At 35.9% G+C, this 27,494-nt stretch overlaps 1 protein-coding gene across 7 annotated transcripts in view; it reads right to left on the bottom strand.

Annotated features, from left to right (window-relative positions):
* CTNNAL1 (catenin alpha like 1) overlaps positions 1–22,000 on the bottom strand; it is a 97,362-nt gene extending 75,362 nt beyond the window's left edge. The window contains exons 1-5 of one of the 7 annotated variants that reach the window (XM_056805889.1): positions 21,312–21,497; positions 14,582–14,682; positions 11,483–11,596; positions 4,338–4,416; positions 2,428–2,617 (exon numbers count right to left, since the gene is read on the bottom strand). In XM_056805889.1, the coding sequence (XP_056661867.1) occupies positions 2,428–2,446 (19 nt within the window). In that variant the 5' untranslated portion in view covers positions 2,447–2,617; positions 4,338–4,416; positions 11,483–11,596; positions 14,582–14,682; positions 21,312–21,497. Of the gene's footprint in view, positions 1–2,427; positions 2,618–4,337; positions 4,417–11,482; positions 11,597–14,581; positions 14,683–21,311; positions 21,498–21,594 lie in introns of those variants that run through there. The other 6 variants (XM_056805892.1, XM_056805890.1, XM_056805894.1 and 3 more) reach the window with 6 other exon arrangements.
* Positions 22,001–27,494: the final 5,494 nt, after the last annotated feature.

Here is a 27,494-nt window from a genome sequence, read left to right as displayed (position 1 = left end):
GTTTCTTTTCTAAAATGGATTGTTTTGTTTCTGAAAACTTTAATTTTACATATTGAAAATTGTCCATTTTACTTTCTGTGATTTTCCCTATATCCTATTTAGACATGAATTCTTCTCTTATTTATATATCTGATAGGTAATTTCTTTCTTCCTTCAATTTTTAAGTCATGTACTCATTCAGAGTTTACCTTGATATACAGATTAGTCTATATTTAATTTCTATCAGACTGCTTTCTAATTTTCCTAATAGTTTTTGTCAAATAGTGAGTTTTTACCCCAAAAGGTTGGGATCTATTTAGGCTTATCAAACATTAGGTTACTGTGTTCAATTGCTTCTGTATATTGTGGTACCTTGTCTGTTCCATTGATCAATATACTTCTTAACTAGCACCAAAATATTTTGATGATTAATGCTTTATAGTATAATTTGAGATCTGGTACTACTAGACCCCCTTCCTTATTACTTTCTTTTAAATTAATTCTTTTAATTCCCTTTTGTTCCTTGAGATGAATTTATTATTTTTTCTACCTTTATAAAGTAATCATTTGGTAGTTTGATTGGTCTAGTACTGAATAAATACATTAATTTATGTAGTAGTCATTTTTATTATATTGGCTTAGCCTACCCATTACCAATGAATATTTCTCCAACTATTTACATCTGTTCTTGCAGACATTCTTATTCTCCTTGTGTTCTGTCTGTTTTTTCATCTAAGGTGTTGCTTGTATTTGTTCTGAAGTTACTCTTTTTTGTCTTAGGCTTCTTTTGACCTACAGTATTTCTTCCTTATGTTTAGTTCTGATCTTCTGATTAGTTCAATTTTCCTCTATATGGTTCTAGATCAACACTCAGGATCTTAAGCCAGCTTGAGCTGGCTTCCCTTTTGTGACCCTATCAGCTGTCTTTTTTTGTGTGTGCATGTATAGTTCTGGCCTAAATGGAAGAACTTTTTTCTGTTTCTCTTTGTTCTTCTGGAGTATGTGTGGGAGATCTGGGCAACTCTACAATCTTTCATTTTGCCAACTTAACCAGAAGTATGTATTATTCAGTTTCCACAGATGGTGTTTCTGGGTCACCTGATTGCTCATTCGGGCTGTGTGAGGATGTGGCAAGTGATGTGAAAGGGGTAATAGAAGAGGAAGATAGTGTTTTGGATCTCATTCCTTTGGCCAATACCTCTTCTAGGATGGAAAGGATATAGAAGGGGTCAGAATGGAGAGAAAGCCTCTGGACATCAAAGTGAAGATGTTTTTCAGTTGATGATTGAGAAACTGGAACTCAGGGGAGAGATTATGGGCAAAAGATAATATATATATAAATATATGCATATGTGGGTATACACATATATATGCATACTCATGCATGTGTGCATAGACATCATCTACAGAGAGGTCATTATGGGCACATATGCATATATATGTACACATGTACACAGTACATATATAATATGTGATATGTATGCATATGTCATCTGTATAGATATCATTAAACTTCTAGCAACTAAAGAATTTACCTAAAGAAAGGGCATTTAACAAGAATAAAAAGGTCCCAAACAGCTTTCAGTAACATCAACAGTTATGGGAATGATGGATGACTAGACAGGAATGGTACAAAAGAAAGCAGTATCATTAAAGTCAAGGAAAGAGAGGGTATCCAAAAGAAGGAAACAGTTAACAACATCAAAAGTTGTAGAGAGATAAAGATGAGTGCTAAGAGAAGACCAATGAATTTAGAAATCAAAAGTTCATTGGTTAAAAAATAGAAAAGAATAAAAAAAAGTTCATTGGTAATATATAAGAGAGAAGTTAAAATCAAATTATTAAGATCAGGAAATGAACAGATTGCTTTTATTAGAATTCTGGCTGTGGAAAGGAAAGATATAGTATTATTATTCAAGGGGATAAAAGGGTCAAGTGAAGATTTTTTTTAAAGTTGAGTAGAGAATATTTATAAATATTAAGGAAGAAACCAACAGATTTAGAGTGACTATAAAGAAATAAAAAGATGATTGAAGGGGCCAGCGCCCAGAAAAGACAGGAGGGCACATGTTCAAAAGACCAAGTAGCCAATTTAGAAGGTTACCTCTTTGTCAGAGACCAGAAAAAAGGATGAGAAGAAGAGGAATGAAGAATAAAGAAGGAATTTTAGATGAAAGTTATTTTCTCAGTAAAGAGATTTTTCCCCCCACTATGTTTCTGAGTAGGGTTTGAATAAATATAACTATTCCTTTAAAAGCAATAAACATTCATGCTAGGAGCATCTCTGGAAGTATCATGAGAGTAACATACACATATGCATATAACATTTATAACCTGTTACATGTATTTTTTCTATTTATGCTATCTATCTTTAGTAACTAAGAATTTTCTATCTGTGCAGCAATAACATTGGTATTATACCTCTCAAAAATGTAAATATTTACATACCTGCTTGTTTTGCTTCCATGCAAGCAATATTTATTTCTTCTTTCAAATCCCAATTTTCATTGGCTATAGCTTCCCCTACTGTAACAAATCTTCCAACTGCCAAGTTGACTGCTTGTCCCACTCGCTGAATAGCTTGCAAAGTCTTATCTGACCGTTTTGTTTTATCTTTATGATTAATAAGTGTAGTTATCTGTAAACATAAGAGAAAACTATTAGAATTATATATGAATTACTTAAAAAAAGTAAAATATATTTACCTAATTATAAAAATGACTAATTATAATTATTAGATAGAATAAGTTTTTTAATGGGTTACATTAAGCATTAGGTCATTACCAATAATATCACCTCATATCACACTTCAGGACTATAATTCTAACAAAATAAAACTGAAAGTTCACTCTGTAGACACATCCCCGTCTCTAGTGACTGCTTGGAACAATGAACTCTATTCAACCTTTTGCTGCTGTATCAATCAGTAATAACAAGTGTTAGGTGGGAGGTGGATCTTGCTGGAGGAAAGCTGGCTCATTACCTTCATAAAGCTCACAACTGTCATTACCAAATGCTGTCCTGAATTCCCAGTTTCTATGTTTTCCTTGAAACTCAAATTCCAACTCTTCCTGAGAGTTCCAAATTTGGCTTGCATAAGACAGAGCTATTTATTTTTTGTATACTTTTATATTTTACACATTTATGTGTTTCATCTTACTGTACCAGAAACAAAATACAAGTCACTTCCTGAGCCTCAGTTTCCTCATCTGCAAAATGAGAAGTTGGACTAGATGGCTTCTGAAGTCCCTTCCACCTCTATGTCTATAATCTTATAAGGAATAAGGAAAAATAACAAACATTTAATTCCTTCAAAGGCATAAGTGGCTTAAAGAGACTTAGGAAAATACATGTGACCAATCATTCTGGAGGGCAATTTGGAACTATGCCCAAAGGGCGATAAAAGACTGTCTGCCCTTTGATCCAGCCATAGCACTGCTGGGTTTGTACCCCAAAGATAATAAGGAAAAAGACTTGTACAAGAATATTCATAGCTGCGCTCTTTGTGGTGGCCAAAAATTGGAAAATGAGGGGATGCCCTTCAATTGGAGAATGGCTGAACACATTGTGGTATATGTTGGTGATGGAATACTATTGTGCTAAAAGGAATAATAAAGTGGAGGAATTCTATGGAGACTGGAACAACCTCCAGGAAGTGATACAGAGTGAAAGGAGCAGAACCAGGAAAACATTGTACACAGAGACTGATACACTGTGGTACAATCGAACGTAATGGACTTCTCCATTAGTGGCAACACAATGTCCTTGAACAATCTGCAGGGATCTAGAAGAAAAACACTATCCACAAGCAGAGGACAAACTGTGGAATTAAAAACACCAAGGAAAAGCAACTGTTTGACTACAGGGGTTGAGGGGATATGACTGAGGAGAGACTCTAAATGAACACTCTAATGCAAATACCAACAACATGGAAATGGGTTCTAATCAAGAACACATGTGATACCCAGTGGAATCGTGCGCTGGCTATGGGAGAGGTGGGAGGGGGGAGGAAAAGAAAATGATCTTTGTCTCTAATGAATAATGTTTGGAAATGATCAAATAAAATATTGTTTAAAAAAATACATGTGAAACCATGTTAAATGGAAAGTGAAAAATAATCAGTCTTTACATACTGTTTTTTAATTAAAAAAAGACATTAATTAATGATAGGAACAAAATTACAAAGGATGCAAATAGTTGATTTAGAGTCTTAGTTCCTGTAAAATTTTTTGTTAATAAGTAATAATAATAATAATAGGAAAGGCATTAAAACAACCTAAAACACTAACTATATTTCACTTTCAGATAGTTTTAAGTTATTTTAAACATTATTCATATGCATTTATTATTTGGCTTACTGTTATTTAGGCTCCATTTGGGTCTGAGTCCTTTGTTCATCTTTCCCCTCCTTATTACAGTTTTTATTTGTTATGGTCTCTAAAGGGATAAGGAATAGACATGGGATTTTATTAGTGTGGGAACTTCTAGATGAGGAAGCTCCTCTACAGCTGAGAGTTTTAGAGAGTGCAAAGAGTACTATGAGGAAAAGGGACTTGCCTAGGGTCATAAGTGGTACCTGAACAAAATTCTTCCAGGCTTCAAGGCCAGCTCTTCATCAATTGTGTAATACTGTCTCTCAAAGTCTATAAAATTTTTTACTTAATAATCCCATCTTTCTACATTTAATGATGTTAATTTTAACCTAACAGGATCAAATTTTATAGAGCTATCCATATTTTAAAATTGCTATACTCTATGTAATTTCTATTAAAAATTGTCAAAAGTTCATTATATCTAGTTTTTCAAAATTAAAAAAAATTTACAAAATTATAACTTGTTTCTCAAAATGGTCAGACCAATTTCCTTTTCTATTACCAGTGAACTTTAATATGCATATATATATCCACCAACACAGAATGTTTCTCATCTTTGTACATTTGTTAGGTGCCAACCTCAGAGTCCTTTTAATTTGTATTTCTTTTATTAGCAATTTTGAGCATTTCTTAGATGGTTATAGATAGCTTGCATTTCTTCTTTGGGGAACTGTTTGTTCATATCCCTTGACTGCTTATCTATTTGGAAATGTTTTTTAATAAAGTTCTTGATCTAACCTTCTTGCCTGACTTTAATATCATCTGTCTACAAAAGATATGAGAATTCATTTTCTAACAGTGAGAAGATCTAAAAATCAGATAACACTTTACTAACACTTTCCTTTGCAAGAAACTTCATCTTAAACTATATAACAGAATATAAATGCAAAGGCTCAAGCCAGTCTTTGTGCATTTAGAGGGAAAACCCCTCCAAAACTAGCCATGCTGTTTCTTGATTAGAAAAAAAAAATTCCAGGATGCAAAATGGAAATAAAACTTTGTCTGAGTTTCTGTTCATCAAGACAACATTAAAAACTGAAATTAGTTAAATTATATTGGTCTAATTAGATGTCACTTTGTATTTGTGTGATGCTGGTTATATCAATTTAGTGGGTATAAAACCCAAGTGTGGCAGTGTGTTTCAATAACTACTTTCATATACATTGTCCCTTTCCAGGAAATTTCATTTTGAGAATGATAGCAATATTTTGAAGTAGTCTATATTTGGACTAATTGTAAATGTATATCTTTCTAAAAAGAAACTAAATCCCTATAGACCCCACTAGAAGGTTCTGAGTTCAGCATTCAGGGAACATATTTTAGGAACACCTTTTCACAGAAAAAGCAAAAGAAATCACGAGAGGAAATTACTTGATTCAATTATATAGCTCTATCTTTGAAGTTTGTTCAGTTCAATCAGTAATTGCTAGTGTAGTAAGGATTAGCTCTTTGCTACAAACCAGGAGCAGGAGATCCTACAGGACAGAAGTAGGGCCAAGATTCCGGAGCTCTGAAGAAGGCAGTTCCTGCCTGACAGTTGTTTCTCTGGAGAAGAGAGGAAGGCTTTGAAGCTGCCAGGAGACTGAGACTTTCCTTCAAGCAAGTTTTCATCTTGTGGAAGTGGTAGAGAGAGTAGAGTGGTTAACACTCCACACAGGTGGACTATGTGAGTAAAGCCCTTTCTTTCTCCCCTTCTTGATACTCTGTGCTGCTACTGGTTTCTACTGGGACTTCTGCCAGACCCAAGAGGACATCAGTTTGTGAGACTTCCTTTGGCCTTTGTTCCCGTACCTACAAGTCCTCTCCTAATATTAAGTAGTAATTAAGGAGTTAATTAGAATAGTTACAGAAAGTAGTTAGTGGGGTTTAGTACTCTGACTTTGGGTTTAAGTTCAGATCTTCCCAATTCCCTTCCCTTAGCTTTAGTAAATGGTTAGTTAGTTATATTTATTGATTTATGGGGTATTATTCTATCTACTATTTCACTAGGCACCTACAATGTGCCAAGCACTTGCTAGACATTGGAGTTAGAAAGGCAAAAACAAAACAAAACATTTTCTCTTCTTAAGAAACCTATATACTGCTAAAGGTTCCAACCTGGGTGATTGGAAGAATAGTGTTGTCCTCAAAAGAAACAGGTAGGCTAGGTGGAAGTATCAAGTTAGAAGGATGATAATGAGTTCTTTGAAATTTGAACTGTCTAAAGGATATTCAAGTGGAAATTTCCAGTAAGCAGTGGGTGATGAGGGACTAGAGTTTGGGAGAAATTAGGGCTGGATATGTAGATTATAGATTTTGGCAGCAGAGCACAGTGCCTGATCTGTTAGACTTCGAATCAGTACAGCCTACATTTGAATTCAAGTTCATCTACTTACTGGCTGAATGACTCAATCCAAGTCTCAGTTTCTTATCTATAAGATCAGAATACTAACTGTAGTAACTTCATAGTTGTTAGAATCAAATAAGATAATGTATAGAAAGTTTTTCATACTTCAAAGCACCACAGAAATGCCAATTATAAGTCTGATCTGCATAGAGCTGATAACTGAACCCCCTAGCCTAGGATCTACCAGGGTTGTATACAAAGCCCTGGGGTATGCCCACACACAGGTGGATCCTGATCCAGAATAAGAATTTAAGAGCTTCTAGACACATGAGAAGAGTACCACAAGCAAAGTTACAAAAATGCAGATAGGACAGAATATCCAGGAGTAAGAAATCAGCCACAAATGCTTCATCATGGTTAAGAAGGAAAAGAAAAGTGTGACTTGATTTAGCAACTAAGAAATCTTGGAGATATCAATTTCAGTGGGGTGGCAGTGTTAAAAGTCAGACTGTAAAGAGTTGGAAAAACAAGCAGAATGTGATGAAGTAGAAGCAACACATAGTTTTTTCTAGGAGTTTTTCTAGGAAGGGAAAATAAAAAAATTATTTCTTGAGGAGATAGCAGGGTCAAATGAAGCTTTCAAAGAATGGGGGGAAATCTGAGCATATCTGTACTTAGGAAAGGAGTCAATGGATAAAGAAAGATTGAATATTTGAGAGGGGATCTGTACAGTCCCTTTCAGTTCTCTTTCTATGGTTCTATGATATAGAAGACAAAAATTCCTGGTTGAGAAAAGAAGAGATGAGATCAAGTAGATAAACAGAAGAATGGCTCTAGAAAAAGAGAAGGCACACAACTTCTTCCAAGACTGTTGCAAAACTAGAAAGAATGAAAGATAAATCTGAAAGGTCCCAAGGTGTAGATCTGGGGACAAGAGAGAGAGAGAGAGCTAACAATAGATGCCCCCATTTCTTTGATTTAATTCAATGTACTCTGATAGCTAAAAAAAATAAAACAAGATGTAAAATTGATTGCAGAGTCTGTATAGGTAAGAATCAATAATTCTTGACACTCTACAATGCCTTGCATATCACAGGGCTTAATAAATATTTGATGACTTGAAATGCTTATAGATTAATCAGATAAAACTGAAGAGGTCCTAAGGAAAGATTTTTTGCCATAAGGGTTTTTAATTTGTCTCAAGTGAAGAAACCTAGCCTTTCCACATGATTAACCTTAATGAATTGTATTACTATAATTCCCTTAGGATTGACACAAAGTACAATGTATTCTATCTTCAAAAAGAGAAATCCTTCATTATCCTCAAACAAATTAATCACCTCACCTTATTGAATCTTCTTTCAAAATCTATGTCTTATACCTTAGGGAGGTAAAGAGCAAAAAGAAGTATCCCACAAATACCAAAAACTCATAGCACTCTTCAGGGCAACAAAGAAGTAGAAGCAAAGTAGATGCTCATTAACTGGGGAATGGTTAAACAAATAGTGGGACATAAATGTTAGAACTGATGAATATGAAGAAGTCACAAACACATGGGGCAGACTTAAATGAATTGAATGAAAAACTAAGAAAACAACATATATTGCTGAAATAATGTAAATGGAAAGAAAAAAATGAAATGGAATATCATATAATCATAATGACCAAGTTTGGTCCCAGCAAGGAGATATGAAAATGTACCTCTCTCCTTCCTTAAAGAGCTAGAAAACTATAGGTATGGGCCACTGCACAAGGAAGTAGGATGGAATATATTTTGAAAAATAAGGTATTACAAAAATATGTCAATAATTTTAATATGAGAAATTAAATTTTACAAAATGGTTATAGTTTTTTTTAAACCCCTATGCAGGCTTTTCTCTTCAACATATAGCTGAACTGAATTTCCCAATATGTACAGAGGAGATTTAGAAATCATATTATACACATTAATTTGATTCTCATGACATCCTTATTGCCCCCATTTTAGAGATGAGGAAACAGGCTGAGAGAGGTTAAATAATTTGCCTAGGGTCACATAGCTGGGGTCTGAGACAAGATTCCAACTCAGGTTTTCCTGACTCCAAGTCTAATACTTATTCCATCCTGCTAGACTGAGTTGATAACAACTTAAGACTATTTTCAGAAATGATCTATCTTTATAGCTGATAGATAATATTTCTTGGGTAACTGATACTTTTTTGAAATTCATATCAAAATACAACTGCTAAATAAACATAAGCAGGAAGGGTCCCAGGGCATATATAATCTCATTTATGGTAACAGTAAGACCATACATTATTACTCCTTTTTCATCTATATCTAAAAGCTTGATACGAATTAAGTAAATTGGAAACATATATTCCTGCACTAAACAGGAAGGCAAATACTTACATTTAAATTGATAACATGATTTTATTATTTTTGACTTTGAGCATTCTCTTCAGTTTGACACCTAGAGCCATTCAAAAACTGGCTCCATGCTATCTTTCTGGAAAGAGGGAGATTTGGTATCATTTGGAAAAGCTGGGTTCAAATTTTCCTCAGCTTCCTGGAGAAGTCATTCTCTCAGCCTGTTTTCTTGTTTGTAAAATAGAATACACTTATCCTGGCTTCACTGTAACCTTGGTTTGTTTGTTTGTTTGTTTTTAAACCTAGATCTGTATTGGGAGTTACACTTATTGCAGCACACTATGGAATGAAAGGCAACCAACTGCAGCGCTGTGTTCTTTATTCTGGGCTCTGATTAGCTCAGTGACTATAGGTAATAAAAGTGTGGAAAAGCTTTGTAGGAGAATGGGAAGAGTTTATAAAATCTTAAATCTGTATATTTATTATTTATATTATATAATAAAATAAATATAAGATCACTACTTTGAGGATTTTCACCTATCATGGGGGTCTCTGGAACATAACTCTTGTGATAGTTGAAGGATCATTGTAATGACAGCATCATATAAAGGCTAATTATTATTTTCACTCATACTCTATGTTTTACCTAAACTGGCCTACTTACATGATGTATATTTTTCCACTTCTGTAACTGAACATAAACTGCCTATCTAATAGAATCTCTAGGTTTCTTTGAAATATAGCTCTTTCACAAAGGTTGGTGGGTACCATCTCCTACACAAAGCTTTTCTTGGCTCCTCCAGTTGACAAATTAATTCTTCCCCTACTCTAAAATTACTTTATATTTACTACATATATACTTTGTACTCTGTAATCTTTGTATATGTTTCCCTTTTGTTTGTTTGTTTTCAATCCACAATTCTTGGTATAAAGAAGATACTAAATAAATGCTTTTCTATAGACATCTCAGTAACTGCCTTTCTGCCCTGGGATTTTACTCTTCTCACTGGTAACTGCTTTTCCCAGAGCATTATTTCAGGAAAGCCTGTCATTTCGCAGAGGGATCATCAGAATCTTGAAAGCCTAACATTAGCCTGAAAAGTAGTCGGATTTGGTAAGTACTATTTCTTTTTAGCTAGTTTGATTTCAGAATTTCTTGCCTTCCAAGGCATGAGAAGTATTGTGCCAGTGGTCTGAGTTAATAATTAGGATTCTGAAGTCTAAAGGAAAATCCATTGCCATAGGCAAAGATATTCTGCAGAATCTTTACAATTATGCTGAATGGGCTTTGTATGACAGCTGCAACTGGAGGATTCTTATACTCAGAACCAATTGTTTACCCTGAAAGTTAACTCTACTTCCACACTTTGCTTAGGGTTATACATAGAAGAACTCATTTATACATAACCATGGGGTGGTCTTGTACTCATGCCTTGATGAATTATAGTTAAGGTACATTAAGGTATTCAAGACACTGCATTAGGTCATTTTAAATTTCTAGTGGTCATGGTTTTGATGTCATATTACCCTACAGCACAAGTATGAGACTTGCCCTGAGTCAAGTATTAGGGAGGAAAAGCTATCAGATATATCTACAGCTCCTAATCAGTTTTTAGGGACTGTAGTACTCATTATCATAGCTTTGTACCAAATCTGCCCATGTCCAGAACACAACAGTGGTGGCAAGTCAACCTACTTATTCCTCCATGCTTTATAGGTTGTTTTGCTTCTAGTATATTACATATTTCACTAGCACATATCAATCCAGATCAACCCTTTCATTCACCAGTTCTTCATTCATCTCCAGTGCTTGAAAGTCAGGCAAAGTTCATGATGAAGGGAAGATTTTAGAATTCTAGAATTAAATCAAATTAAATGGAAGGGTCAGAGACAGAATGACCATGCCTTAGATTCCAAAGAAAAACTCTAAATGCCAACACTTGATAGAGAACCCAAAACATCCTGGGCCTGAAGCATAGTGATACTCTGCAGCTGGGCTTCAAGGCCAAGAAAGGGAGATATACCTTTAAATACTTAAATAAATAAATAACTTTTTAAATACCTGTATTTAAAAAGTGTCATCCTATTGGGATACCAAGCAAACCAATCCCAGAATGCATTGAAATGCTTTTTCAGTTTGTGAACCAGAACTTCAACATTTGGCCTGAGATGAAAGGCCAAATGTTGGCTAAAATGTCTTCCTGGTATTTGATCAGGCCTCCATCAATTACTATGTCTAATATCTCCTGTTGATAAACCTTATATTTTAGTCACTTCCCACTTTGGATCTCCCTCACTTATTAGGCAAACACTAGTCCTTTTAGCTAATCCTAATCCTTGATCCACCCCATTCTGGGCAGGACAGATAGAACTGAAGGGTAGACACTGCTGGAAAAAGAAATGAATTGTATCAAATACATCAAAGTAAAGTTGACTGCATTTTTAAAGTACTCACCAATAATTAAGTAATCCTATCAGGCCAACTCATTTAGCTATTTATGGATGCATTTCACAGCAAGTGGCCTTGATGATCCAAAGTTATACAGTTTTGCTTAAAATTAAGTGTTCTCTAGAAGATATAAAAAGGTTTTTGGTTTTTTTTTTAATGGATAAAGATAGTTAACTGGTAATTCTTATCGTAAAAAGTGCTTAGGCAAAAGAATTCTTCTTGGATAATAGTTCATTATAGGGTTCCAATCAAGTAGAAAGAGGTATATCCTGACATTATTAATTGAATCTACAAAAATACATTAGCTTAAACAATATCACAGTTTAATTGTTTTCAATTTTGATTTTAAGTAAAAGAGATAATGTTTCCATATATATAGTAGAACACAAAAAGATTATAAGGATGTCCCAAGCTTTCACTTTAATATCTTAAAACTGCATCAAGACTTTTAGGATACCCCCTATATGAAATCTTAAAGGTCCATATAAAAATATAAATCTCCATAGTCATTTCTAGAACAAAAATGTTTTGGCAACAAATTCAAAGTAAAAAGGATAGTACTAACACCATGATATACTAGTTTATATCATCACTAACTGATCTGCATCTTAGTTGGTTTAAGATTATAGTCAAGGTTTTAGAGTGCTGGAATATGCTTTATTTATAATGATACCACTGTAAAAAAAATGACAATAGTTGTTGCAACATTATGTGGGGTATGCTTGTTACAAATGCTTGAAAAAATACCAAGTTTTTCTTCTTTGAAAAATAATAGCTCTAGAGCTGCAGGAAATGACCCCAGCTAAAAAAAGGTTGGCTGGTATGGGTGAGAATACAAGTCTAGTGCTGGAATTTTCACCAGCTCTTTCATTTTTTAAAAACATTTATTAAGTGGTACCACAAAGATGAATAATCTTAGAATAACAACTTGTACCACTGTGACTGTATAAAGTATAAAGCTTTCACTTCAACCAACAATAGAGAACAATTGCTTTGTAAGAACTTAAGTGAGTTTGATCATGAAATGACTGCAATCAAAGGCTCTGATATTAAAAATAGTCTAATAGTCATGGTAATTATCCATTCATTTAGGTTTTTAAATTCTAGAGCCCAGAGAGTGAAGTATCCAGACATTTCTCACATACTATCCAGAGAAAATGTCTTATCTCTCTCTTTACTGAGATAAATTTGCCATATCTTTTACTTTTGTACAAGATCAGTAAAAATGTTTATGCATTTACAAAGATCTTGAGGGGAAGAGGCAAAACTAGTTGAGAAAAAATTGCTGGTTACCCAAGGTCCCTCATATAAGACATGTGATAACTGCTTGCTAAATAGTTTGACACAGTATAATATGTATCTAATAAAATTCTTTATGTTGCTTTCCCCTTGCAATTAGCAATGCCTATTCATGCCTACCATCTACATCTCTATTGGTTTTTAGGTATCCATCAATATGAATTTACTGGACACTACAGTATCCCATATCTCATAGTCATATAAAGGTGCCAGAATGTTTGTAAATGAAAAGGTATTGATGGATATCAAGCAAAGGTATCCTCAGAACTTCCCAAATGAGAACCATAATCACTCAAAATACTTCATTCTAATTTTCTACATGGGAAAAACCAACCATATAAATAATGTTTATTTACTGGATTATGACACATAATTGAATGGTCACCCCACAGAGTTCCTTCTATACATCTTGGGCACTATGGATGAGCAATGAACCAGGTCCAGAACTAAAAAGAAGGGGAAAATAGGATTGAACTGCTTAGGGAAATTGCTAATACTGGTCTAAGCTTCTCCCTGAAAAATAGAAAAGGTCCATTAAAAAAAACAACATTTTTATAATGATATTTTGGATTATGAACCTAAGAAAATAAGACGGAAGACAGAGGTCAAGATGCCCAAGCTTTCTCAACTTTCCTTCTCTCTAAGAGAAAAAAGAATTCCTTCTTTCCCAAACTAATTTTAGCTCCCTAATCTCAATTTGACTTCTGCAACATTTATTAACCACCTAGTGTATATACAGGTTATTGCAAAGAAGAATCCTTTTGTGCTTCTTCCAGGGTTTTACCTCCTTCTCTCTGGCATATTAAGTATCTCCTCAGTCACCAGCAATTCCTCCCCCTCTTCCTTCCCTTTACTATGCTTCTAATTATAAGGCATATGGAAAATATTTTCCTTGATCTGCAGTTGTCCTGCATCACTCTCTCCCATCCTTTTTATATAAAAGAAAGTACATAATATCTGACAAATGAAGTCTGATTCACCAAAACTAGTCCCACAGTAGACTTTCCTATTTCTGTTAGGGGTTTTCAGATTTAAAAAACATGAATCAAATGAGATAACAAATATAAAGCACTTTGAAAACCTAAATTGCTACATTTAAGTACTTGATATTATTAAAACCCTGGCATCACACATTATATGACATCATTCACTAATCACTTTTTCCTGTCAAGTCTTTTAAAAAATATATATACATATATATTTATCTCACATCTGTCCCTTTCTCTCCATCCTAAAAAGTTATGTAATAGCAAACTGTTTACCCAAGGTCAACCATGGTTAATCAGTTTAAAAAAATAATTTCTTTAAAACCACTTTTAGCATGAATCCTTACCAAAAGATCTTTGAAAGTCTGAATAAGTCATTAATTCTCCTTGTCCACATACTTATTCGTCATTTTCAAAGAAACTTCAAAAATTAGAGTGCCACTATTTTCCCTTTCAAAAACTGCATTAATCTTACCCAACTGATTATCCCAGAATCAAAGAATATTAAATTATAAGGAAGTATAGAGATTATCTAGCCCTGACTGCTTCACAATTGGGTTGAGGGTATCTTTCAAGGAAGGAACATCCCTAATAGGTAGTCAACCAGTCTCTGCTTGTACATTTCCAATATGAGAAGCTTACTACTAGGTGAGGCAGCACAATTTATTGTTAGATAGCTCTGATTGTTAAAAATGTTGCTAAATTTGTGTTAAAAACACATACACATATTCTCAATCTTTCAGTAAGTTCTATACACTGGCCCTAGTTTTGTCTTGTAAAATAATAGATGGAAAATAATTTCTTTTACATGACAGCTTACATTTAGTCCACTTCTCTCAAACTTGTCCTTGATAACATTGTTCCAGACCCCTCAACATCTTAGTTGCTTTCCAAATTCAAAAGAGTTTGCTGATGTCTCTCCTGAAAGTATAAAACCCATCATGCTCTGTACTTGGAAGAAATTTAATACATTGAATTGAATTGAAATAGCCCAAGATCATATTACTTTTATTTTTAAATTCTTACCTCCTGTCTTAGAATATATACTAAATATCAGTTTAAGGCAGAGGAGTGGTAACAGTTAGGTATTTGGGATTTAGTGACTTGCCTAGAGTCACATAGCTAAAAAGTATCTGAGGCAAGATTTAAACCCAGGATCTCATCTCTAGCACTGAATCTCTATCCAGTGAGATACATTAATTTATATATTTTTTTCTTTTTTTTACAATATAATAATATAATATATAAAAAACAATAATATAATAACAAATTTCCACACAAGTGTTCCTAAATTATAAGATCTAACTTACTCTCCCTTCTCTTCCTCCTCCCATGCTGGCAGGTAATTTGATCTGGGTTCTGCATATATTACCAAGTAAAACATATTTCCATATTGCTCATTTTTGTGAGTAATCTTATAAAACCAAAACCCCTCCCCAAACATAAATTCAAATAAACAAGTGAATAATCTAATGCTTTCATTTGCATTCTAATTCCAACAGTTCTTTCTCTGGAGGTGGACAGCATTCTTTGTCATATGTATCTCAGAATCGCTCTGGATTGTTATACTGCTGAGAGTTGCTGAGTCTATCACAATTGATTATTCCACAATATTGCTGTTACAATGTACAGTGTTTTCCTGGTTCTGCTTATTTTATTCTGCATTGTTGTCTTTCCAGATCTTTCTGAAATCATCCTATTCATCATTCCTTAACTTACATTAGTTTTTAATAGGCAATTGCCTTTAAACTTTTGACTCACATTAAACTTGTATGAAGTCAGAAAAAACTCTTGGGTCTTTTCCCACATGAATTGTTATTAACATAACAGATGACAAAAATCAGCATTCGCAGGATCATAGAGTTGGAAGGAACCTTAGAGATCATACAGTCCAAGTCAGTAAACTGTGGCCTGAGGAGCAAATCTGGCCCTATCCCCTGTTTTGGTATGATCTGCTAGTTGAGTGATTTTTACACTTTAAAACATAGCATACCTTATTTAAAATGATAAAAACCATTCTTACCTCATGACCTCACCAAAAAAATCAGTGGCCAAACCCTTATTCAGGAGGACCCTCTCATTTTGCAGAGAAGGAAACTGAGACCCAGAACAGTAAAGTAACTGGCCCCAAATCAAGCTGCAGAAACAGAGAACCCAAATTCTCTGACTCCAAATTCAGCATTCTTCAAAATAATCTCAAAAAATCTCAAAACTGGGTCAAAACTTCAAAGATTAAATTTATCAGAGACTAATAACTAGTTTCAAAAAATTAATTGCAAAAATGTAGGAGAGCTTGAAGAGAATTTCTGTTTAAGAGTAGCCCAAGTTAAATTTATCTGGGCTTTTTAGTTGACCACAATTCAATACTAGCCAACAGTCTGATGTTACTACTTAAAAAAAAAGCCATCTTAGGGTTTAGAGGATAGGAAGCAATATGACCATTATATTCTGCACTGATCAAGCAATTTATAAAATATTAAGTTTAACTCTGGACACTACACTTTAAGAGAAACACTGACATACTTGACTTCATTCTGGAAAGGTGATATGAAAGGTCAAATATGTGAAAGAATAAGGATATTTGGCTTAAGGAAGAGATGCCAAAAAAAAAATTAAGGAAACACCTCCCAGAGTTCTTCCTATTCATGGTAATGATAAGAATATTATAAGAATATTTGGCATTTATGAAAAGTAGCATGGAATAAAGGGAGTGGTCATGGAGCCAAGAAGACTTGGATTCAACTCCTTAGGGCAAATAATTTCTCAGTGCCACATGCAGTTCTCTAGAATTATAAACTGGAAAAGTTGCTAATGATTTGCACTGATCTAAAGAGAGTTTCTACACCAGAAATCCTTGAACTCACAAGTCTGGGCAAAGGTAAAAATAAAATAAAATAAAATAAAATTGGTATATATATATACCTTTTAAGTTTACAAAGCACTTAACATACAAGTTTCAGTTAAGTCTTTGAGATAGACAATCATATCCACAATTTACAGCTATGGAAACTAAAGCTCAGGGGCTAAGTAATTTATTTACCCAGTAGCAGAGGCAGGATTTGAACACAAGTTTTCCTCATTTCTTGGTGGCCCCTTTTTCCATTATGCCATACTACTTCTCACAGGGTAGGTATTCAATAAATACCTGCTAAATAAATAGCTAGCTACCTTCAAATATCTGAAGGATTATCATTAAGAAGAGAAGGTTATTCAGTATTCCTCCAAAAGCAAAATTGGGAATAAGGGTGAAGGTTATAGGAAGGTAGGATAAGACTTTTCTAAGAATTAGAGCTGTTCCAACAATGAAAAAAGCTACTTTAATAATTAGCAGCAAGCCACTCCAATATCTTTGACAAGAAAACCACATGGACAGTGTGATCTATGGGGTCATGAAGAGTTGGATACAACTGAATGACTGAACAACAACAACAAATAATTAGTGAGCTTGTAAAGGCTAGATAACCAACTTTTAGGAATGCTACAGAAGAGATTCCTACTTTAGAAGGAGAGAGGTTGATCATATAACCTGAAAATACCTCCATGCCTTCAAAGGCCATATATATATACTCTGTTTACCCAATCAACATCACTTAATCAGTTATATATAAATATAATTTATATCATATCCTTTTATTATTGTTAGAAATAATAGAAACAACAATATATACTAACCAGCCAGGTCCCTAGTAGGGAAAGGGTGATAGTGGTGGTAGGGTTTGAGGTTGATGGGATTTTCTGAATTTGAGAAGTCTAAGCTGCTACAATTGGGCTAAAATCAATTGTTATCTATCCTAAGCCTGGTACTAATATGGTGAACTGGGAACTAAGGGCTAGCAATCTAAGGAGAGGTGACCCAGCCTAGATTGGAAAAATGGAGCAAGTTAAAGCTTCTGCACCAATAAGTATGTGGGCCCAGGTCTGTAAGTAGCTGCTGAACTTACAGTAGAGGTAAGAGAGGGAGACTCAATCTCAAAATAATAATAATGTTGATAACAATAGTACATACAAACACACTAACCAAAACTCCACAGAAATGTCAGAAAATCCAGTAGAAATATTTGACTAAGCACTCAATTCAAACACTTTCTTGCTTTATAAATCAACTGGAAATGGTGGAATGTCTATTAGTAGAAAGGCTTCTCTATATGCTGAACCTGCAGGCACACCATGAATGTAAAATGTAAAAAAAAAAAAGATGCATACATTCAGCATTCCCAAAATATCCAATATGGTAGAGATAAAAGAGTACTGACCTTGGAGGAAGAAAATTTGGGCTCAAATTTAACTCTCCTACTTATTACTTATTTGCTATTTGCACTCTCTGGGTCTCAGTTGCCACATCAATAAAATGAGTAGAGTTGGACTATATTTTTATTTTTTATTTTAAATTTTAGTTAATTAGATGATTTAGAATATTTTCCCATGGTTACAAGACTCATGTTCTTTCCCTCCCCTCCCCTCACCCTTTACCATGTCTGACGTACAATTCCACTGGGTTTAACATGTATCATTGATTAAGACCCATTTCCATATTATTATTTGCACTACAGTAATCATTTAGAGTCTACTTTCCCAGTCATAACCCCATCAACCAATATGATCAAGCAGTTGTTTTTCTTCTGTGTATCTTCCCTCAGTTCTTTCTCTGGCTGTGGATAGCATTCTCTCTCAACCTGAACAACCTCTGGGTTGTTCAGGATCATTGCATTCCTACTAGTAGAGAAGTCCATTACATTTGATTTTACCACAATGTGTCAGTCTCTGTGTACAATGTTCTCCTGGTTCTGCTCCTCTCACTCTGCATCAATTCCTGGAGGTCATTACAGTTCACATGGAATTCCTCCAGTTATTATTCCTTTGGGCAAAATAGTATTCTATCACCAATGGACACCACAATGTGTTCAGCCATTCCCCAATTGAAGGGCATCCCCTCTTTTCCAGTTTTTTACCACCACTAAGAGTACAGCTATAAATTTTTTTGTACAAGTCTTTTTCCTTATTATCTCTTTAAGGTACAAACACAGAAGTGGTATAGCTGGGTCAAAGGGCAGGAAATCTTTTAAAAACCTTTGGGCATAGTTCCAAATTGCCATCCAGAATGGTTGGATCAATCAACTCCACTGGCAATACATTAATTAGACTATATTTTTTAAAGCCACTTCCAACTCTCAGTCCTAAAATCTTAAGTCTTATGCCATGGTCAGTTTGACTATTTCCTATGCCTTTCTAAGGCTCTCATCCCATCTAATAATAATGCTTCAATTTGGAGTGGAGGGCTATGAGGAGGGGAAAATGTTACAAAGGTGCTTGGTTCTACTGATGTTCTTGCAACTTTGTCCCCTTCTAGTGCTGAGCTCATTTTTCCTTCCAAGATAAAGGAAAAGAGAGAACAAAAACCCTTCGAATCTAAAGTTCCTTCTTTTTTTTGCTTTTGATGAGCTAGGTATACAGTTGCTTGTGCCACAATAGCACCAGTTTTCATCTTTGCCACTTTTTTCATGCCACAACTCTCTCTCCCTACTGTGTTCATTTAGCTCTGTATTATCTATCTTCTACTAGGTTCTATTTCCCTCAGTTCTGCATCAGTGTTTCCATTTCTTATTACAGTCTCAAGTCTCTGTAAAGACTTATTTTAAGTCTAAATTTTGGCTATCCTGGAACATATCTACATTTTATAACACTGTTGCTGAAGCACTAACTGCTTTCTGTAATGCTTTGCCTGGTGTCCTACTTTCATGGAATCAATTCATGTCATTGGGGTGGGGTATGCCTGTACCAACTTGTTCCAAGTCTTGTTTTTCCAACAGTACTGCTGCTCTTGCTCCTAAGCATCTCCAGGCTATAATCCTTCTACTATTTTAATTTTCTTCAAATATTTAATTTTATCAAATCACCTCCCTGCTATCATTAGCTACATTATCATTACCTATATTAGCCACTATTTTTCTGTCAAATATACTCAACCAACAAGTCCTCCTTTTCATTCCAATCTAATATAATGAAGTCATAGTTTATGAACAGGAAAGATTAATGGGGGTTGGGGAAGAAGAATAAAGAGAAAACAGTAAGAATTGGCAAAAGAGAAATTTTGAGGTTTCAAGACTGGAGTTAGTGATAAAAGAAGGTGAAAGAATGGTGATACCAAGGACGACAAGTTTAAAATATTAATGGAACATTCTAGTACACTAAAAAGGACAGCATGAAAGGTCTAGGCTAAAGATGTAAATTAAAGAGAAATAATGGTATTTGGTATCAACTCAGTATGCAAAGTGAAAGGATAGGAATACTACAGTAGGTTTAAAATGTCAAAGGGAATCCAAGTAGACTAAAAAGACACTGTGAAAGGGCTAGGGTGATGATGTAAATTAGAGAGAAAAGTATTTGGTTATCTACTAAGTAAGCAGATGCAGCTTTGCTAGATTCCCTAAGGTACAAAGTGTAGGTTTAGAAGAGAAAGAACCAAGACTGTTTCTCTTGAGTTCAAAGGGAAAGTTTATGGGTTGAAAAAGAGAAGGAAAAGAAAGGAAAGAAGGGGGGGGAGGTTCAGGGAAATCTGAGAAGGGAGACAGCAGCACAACCTCTAGAAAGCTAAAAGTCTAAAGACTTTCAATAAACAAGGAATGTCAACACTAGCAAAGGCAGTAGTGAGGTCAAGACAGCTGATTAAGTATGAGACTTGGCCAAGAAGAAGTTATTAATGACTAGAGGCAATAGTTTCAAAGCCATAGTGAGGATGATAGCCAAACTGCAGAGATTTAAGGGGGGGGGGGGGAGAATAGTGAATAAATAAGAGGGATGGGTTGACAGTACCTTCTTTGGCAATGTTTATAAAATGTTCTAAAACTTTTTTTAAGACCAGGTATGATAACAGAAGTTTGGACAGACACACAAAGAGTTGAATTATTCTGAAATATTCAGAGTCCAAGGAAATATGTTTTTTTCAATAAGCAAAAAAGTGTAATGATGTTTAAATCTGAATTTTTAAAACATATTTACCCACATAACAAAGAGGTACTTCAAAATGTGGTTTCTTCCAGCCCATCCCACTCCACATTTTGCCCTCCGTTTCGCCTATTATGTAGATTTTCTTTTTAAAATCTAATCAACCAGTGAGGTGACCCCGAAATATATTTTCACTTTAAGGCGGCACCTTACACACCCAAACACACACACGGTCCCCTTTCTAAAGAATATACATTTCAAGCCATTGTAGTGCACCTAACAGGGTGATTACCATCTTTGGCAGGCGGTTTGCTGCCTGCCCTCTGGGCACACAAAGAGAAAGACAGAACTAACAAGATTTCACCACTTTCACTAACTCTGGACAGAAGATCCGGGAGACCCAGGCTTCCCCCTTTCCCACTACCCCCACCCCCCCACCTCGCACCTCCCTCCCTTCCGCTGCCGCCCGTGGCCCCCAGTGCGCCCGGCCGCACGGGCTGCTTGGGGCTGCCTGCCTTCCAGTCTCGCGCACTCGGGAGACCCAGAGGAAACTTTAGGGCTCAGCGTCCCCCCAACCCCCAGCCAACAGGACACCGCCCCCCACTCACCCATACAGGGTCTGGTTCTCCGAGACCGTTAAGAGGAGACGGGGGCTAGATGGACAAAAGTCACGCCAGCCTCCTCTGCTCCGCTTCTCCAGAGTTTGGGTAGGAATCGGGCGCCCCCGCGTCCTCTCCGACCCGCCGCCATAGCCCGTTGCTTCTTCTGTCTTCCTAGCCCCGGCCGGGTAGTCGCGGGACCAGGGCCGAGGAGACGTGGCCCCGAGGCCACACGCGGGTCAGCGAGTTGGGGGGGGGGGGGGGCCTAGACTCGCGCGGGGCGCGATCTTACCTGCGACACCAGCGGGAGAAGGGTCTGCTCCACCGAGCGAGTTTTGATCTCCAGTCCCGAGTCAAATCCAAAGCCCGGGAAGTTTAGCGAGGAAACCCCAAAGCTACAGCTACCACCGCTGCTGCCGGGAGAAGTGGCCATGGTGGTCTGCGACCGCGGAGAAGGCCCACAGCGCTCCCCAAATCGTACCACACTCTACCACAGCCCTAGCCGTCACACCGCAGCCGCCGCCACCCCAGGCGCCACCAAAGCCGCTGCGCCCCTCCTCCCGCCCCGCCCCCAGCCTGCCTCACGCCGTCCGCTCTCCGCAGCTGGGAGGGAAGTGGGGAGGGCTGGGGAGGAGCCCCGTGCGCGGGGTGAGGGGGCTGCCCCGGTAGAGGCGAGAAGTCCATCTAAACCCTCCTCCTCCTGCCACCGCGTGGCCTCCGGCTTACCTGCGCTAAAGGTCCTGGAGGCTGTGCGCACAAAAGGTGTCAAGGTCCCAGGTAAACCCTAGAGGTGGACTCGTTACACAGAGTTGGACCAACAGAACCAACCTCGGGGTGGTCCTGAGAGGTAAAGAAAGTAGAGATCAACAACTATTTACCCCGACCCTGAGCCAAGCTCTACCTGAAAAATATTTTCTGTGATACTCTTCTCTGGGTGTTTCCCAGAATGCCTCCGTTCACGTTTCAACATAGTTCCTTTTAATTTATTCCTGGGGAAATCATATCCTCTGGCTATTCAAATACCTTTGACATACACACTCTAACTGGGGGCTGAAGGAAAAGTTATTGATTTACTCTTCTAACAAATATTTGAGCTCCAAGGGGGTAGGGAAGGAAAGGGGAAAGAAGAGAGGAGAGGAGAGAAGGAAGGAAGGAGAGAGGAGAAAAGTAGGAAAAGGGAGAAAGGAAGGAAGGAGAAAAGGAAGAAAAGAAGGAAGGGAGAGAGGAAGGAGGGATGGAAAGAAAGTGGGAAGGAGAGAAGAAAAGATAGGGAGAGAAAGGAAGGAGGGAAGAAAAGATAGGGAAGGAAGAAATGAGAGAGAAGGATGGAAAGGAAGGAAAAGGAATGCTTACTTTTGTAGACTGGAATAATTCTTTCTTGAACGTGCTCATTAAAAAGGGACTTGATTCTATGAGATAGTTTTCCCTAATCTTCCTTTCTTTCCTCAGCCTTTCCCATTTCTTTTCATTCTTTTCTTAAGATCATCAAAATAAAACATAATGAATTTCGGACCTTGTCTAATTGGACTTTATATAATTTTTTTAAGGAGCTTGAGAAAAATTTATTTTCTGTATAAATTTTGATGATGATAGGGATCTGAGGGGACATATGTATCATCTCATATCTGATTGTAAAGCAGCTAATGCTTGTTTAGCCCTTTGTTATTGTTCATTCATATCAATTTTTTATGTTTCTCTTCACTCCTGTATTTGAACTTCAAAGTTTCTCCTCTACTGATCTCTTTATCAGGAAAGCTGGGAAATTCTCTTTCTTTAAAGATCCATACCCCACTCCCCTATAGCCTTATACACAGTTTTGCTGGGTAAATTATTCTTGGTGGTAAATTCATAATTCTTTGCCATCTGGAATATCATGTTTCAAGTTTTGCACTCCATTATAGTGATAGCTAATAAATTGTGTGTGATCCTGACTGTACTTGAATACTTTCTGGTTGTTGTCTGTATTTTTTTTTCCTTTTACCTGGTTTGACTGTCATGTTCCAAGGATTTTTAATTTTGATTTTTCTTTCAGAAGGTAACTGATGAATGCTTTCTATTTCTACTTTGCCATCTGGGAAGTTTTGGGATTTCCTTTTAAGACTTTCTAGGTTCTTTTTTTCTTCAATTATGACTTTTAGAGTCCATGTTTCTTAATTTTTTTCTTCTCAATCTGTTTTCTAGGGTTTTGCTATGATGTCATATATATATATAATATATATATAATTTTTTTCTTCTTGTTGCCTCATGGAATCACTGGCCTTTTTAAAAATTGATTTGAATTTTCAGGGAGTTCGTTGTTTGAGTAAGGTTTTGAACCTCTTGTGCCAAGCTGTTCATTCATCTTCCAATTCTTTCTTTTACAGTTTTTGTTTTTTTTCTATTTTTTTCTTCAAGTGCTCTCATTCCATTTATAAAAAACAAACATTTTTAAAACTCTTACTTCATCTCTTCTAGTAATTCTGGTTGAATTTGTGTCCCAATTGTGTTTTTCTCTGAAGCATTGTTTCAGAGATGTTTTGAAATTCTTATCTTTGTATTTTGAGCATCATTGCCATAAAATAGCGCATTATTATGGGATTCTTTTTTGTTTGCCCATTCTCCATGTGTACTTCTGGACTTCAGACCTAATAATAAGGCTAGGCTCTACCCCCACTTTTGGAGGAAAGATCTGGGATGGTCTTATTGCTGCTTTCTTGGGGTATTGAATGTTGTGTTATGCCACTGGAACAGAGCATTATGTGTAGGAATAATTTGATGGGTAGGGTAGGGATTAACATGTCAGGAAGAAGAGGTTGGATTTGATCCTGTAGGCAACAGGAAGCCATCATGGATCCTTGAACAGGGGACTCAGATTAAAAGACAAAAGTATGGCCTAAAGGTTCAGAGCAAGACATCCTTTAAATTGTACAAGCTGGATTCCCTATCTACACCACAAAACTATTATTGCCTACCTGCACTTAGTTTGTAGTCTTATAAATCTTCACTACTAATAATGAATTTTTTTTGTCTTCCTTATCTTTCTAAGCTTCTTAAACCTTATATTTCTCCATATACTCTATGATCCAGTTACACTGGCCTCCTTGTTGTTCCTCCTATATTCCACTCCACTCCATTTCCTTACTACCTATCTTTTCATTGGCTATTCCTTATGCCTGTAATTTTCTACCTCCTCACCTCCTTCTTGCTTACTTGACTTCCCTCAAGTCTCAACTAAAGTCACTTCTTCTTCAAGAAACCTTTCCCAATTCCCCTTAATGGTAAGGCCTTTCCACTGAGGTTACTTCTGTTAAGACTAGGAGCACTTAGAGAAAAGGGGCTAGTTTTTCCCATTTTTGGTAAATCTTGACTCTTAGTACACAGTCCCTTAAACATAGAAGGCACTTAATAATTGCTTGTTAATTTGAGTTGAAGTCAGAGACTGTATCTTACTGTTCTTTTATATCAACTATATAGTTATACCATAGCCACAAAAACAATAAACTCTATTCCTGTGAAAAGTATCAGGGAACTTATTCTAGTACAAGGTTTCTTTATCTTAGTAGAATACAAAAGTAAGCAACCAACAAATATTTATTAAATACTTACTATGTACCAGGCACAGAGGATACAAAGATAAAAATGAAACAATTGCTACCATCAGGAACATATTTGTTGTTCAGTCATGTCTGACTCTTAATGACTCTGTGGACTATATTGTCTGTGGGATTATCTTGGCAAAGATATTGGAGTGATTTGCCACTTCCTTCTCCAATAGATTAAAGCAAAGAGGTTTAAGTGATTTACCCAAAGTCACATAGCTAGTGAGTATCTGAAATGAAATTTGAATTCAGATCTTCCTGACTCCAGGCCCTGTGTTCTATCCACAGAGCCACCTTGCTGCCTCTAGGAATATATTACATTCTGTCATAAAGAGCTTGTTGTAAGATATTTCACTGACTATTTAGTCATTCATTATAGGTAATCAAGAATTGTGAAGAAAACTGTCTCTTCTGTTCAAAACTGTTCAGAACTGTTCTGCAAAAACTTTTCTGTTTCAACTCTATCTGATTTTATTTGGAATTATTAACACAAAGGTTTTCATGTCTGGTCCTTAGAAAAGTCAGACGTCCAAAGCACTGTTTGAACATTAAGGATTCTATCTTTTTTTTTTTTGTGGATGAACAACTAAGTTGTATTTTAAATATCAAAAGTTATTAAATAAAGATTACTCTGCTTTTTAAAAAACTTTTCTGTTTTGTTCAAATAGAATTAAAATGTTTAGAGGACAATCAAATGAAAACCTTTTTTAAGAATTGGGTCTCAGTTTCATTATCTATAAAATGAGGAGGTTGGACTAAATGGTTTCTAATGTCCTTTTTATCTATAATTTTATAATTCTGTATTCATGTTGAATTAATGAATCAGTTAATTAAATTAACACATTAGTTAAAATTACTTAAATTTAAAATTAAAAGCACATCTCTGGTAAGGTCTAGCTTATAAAATGGCAGAGCCTGATAAAAGAGTCTATTACTGTAAGTTAAGCTTTTGATGAAAAATGAGCTGTTTGACTTTGAAGGATGGTTGTCAGAGTAATCTTTTCTTGATTGGAAAAATGTCATCGTGGACTTTACAGTGACCCAGAGAAAGTTACATAATATAATCTTTCTCCATTTGGTTTGATTATAAAAAAGGAAAATAATAAAAACAATGATAATAAATACATTGCACTTACTAGGTTCTCAACACTGTGCTGAATGCTTTATAATTATTATTATTTCATTTGATCCTTATAAGAATCCTGTAAGGTAGATGCTCTTATTATTACTATTTTGTAACTCTGTAAGGTAGATTAATTTACAGAGGAAGAAACTGAAGTAGAAACCCTGAGTTCAAGAAAAGTTAGCTTAATTCAATACAATTTTAACAAACATTTATTAAGCACCTACCATGTATAAACCTGTGTTAGATGCTAGGAATGCAAAAAACAAAGAAAGAAAGAAAATCCCTGCCCTCAGGGAGTTTAAATTATCCTAGAGGAATGCAACATGTTGACAAATAGTAAATCTGGCTGCCTATCAAGGAGGCCATGAAGTGGCAGATGCTCTCCCAAGATTCTACTGACTGCTAAGGTCAAGAATTGTGTGAAGCTTTTTGGAATGATTCACAGTGAAATCTGTAAGAGAGGCACCAGAAGGAGAGGGCCAAAGAAGTGAATATGTCCAGAGATACTGGCCAACAGGCTTGTTTACCCCAGCTCTTTAAGCATTCAGAATGACAAAATGACTGCCCCTGCAGACTAGCTAGTGCTGGGGTGAAGTCGATGAAAAGCTCTAGAGCTGAACATACCAGATTTGATGAAACTAACAGTACAAAGTCATTTTACCTCCTTCTATTACACCAAACCATGGAGGAAGCTATTTTAAACAGGAAATGTATTCCCTGCCCATTCATTCAGAAACTTAGTTCTGGCTTTTATATTTCTTTTCATAAAAATATATTTTTTCAAATTAACATATGCCTTCTCTCCACCTTTCACCCCTCCAATGAGAAGGAAAAAAACAAAATCCTCTATTATAAACATGTATAGTCAAAGCAAAATAAATTTCTGAATTGGCCATGTTTGCTGTTAGGTGGTTCAGTGGATAGAGTGGCAGGCCTAGAGTAAGGAACACTTACTAGCTGTGGGACCATGGGCAAATTGTTTAATTTCTGTTTGCCTCAGTTTCCTCATCTATAAAATGGGGATAATACCTACCTAATAGGGTGGTTGTGAGGATCAATAGAAATAATTTATAAAGCAATTAGCACAGTGTTTTGCACATAATAGGCACTATATGAATGCTTATTTCCTCCCCTTCTCCCTTCCATATATGTCTCATTCTGTACATTGATTCCTTCACTTTTCTTTTAGGAAATAGTAGGTTACTATAGTGACTATATTTCCTAAGACTTTCAAAGCTGCTTGTCTTTACAATATAGTTATTAAATAGATTGTTCTGAACCAAAGGTTCAGCTCCCTTCACTCTTCATCAGTTAGTCAGTAAACTTGAATAGACATTAAACATTTATTAAATGCCTACTATGTGCCTGGCATTGTGCTAAGCACTGAAGATACAAAAAAAGATATAATACAGTTCCTGCCTTTAAGGAGGACACAATCTAATGAGGAAAGACAATACATTAAAAAAAAAGCTATCTTACAGAATGGTT

The sequence above is a fragment of the Monodelphis domestica genome, chromosome 7 (genome assembly GCF_027887165.1).
Source record: "Monodelphis domestica isolate mMonDom1 chromosome 7, mMonDom1.pri, whole genome shotgun sequence".
NCBI lineage: Eukaryota > Metazoa > Chordata > Mammalia > Didelphimorphia > Didelphidae > Monodelphis > Monodelphis domestica.
Note: the sequence above shows the minus strand (reverse complement) of the source record. Positions and strands in the feature narration are given on the sequence as shown.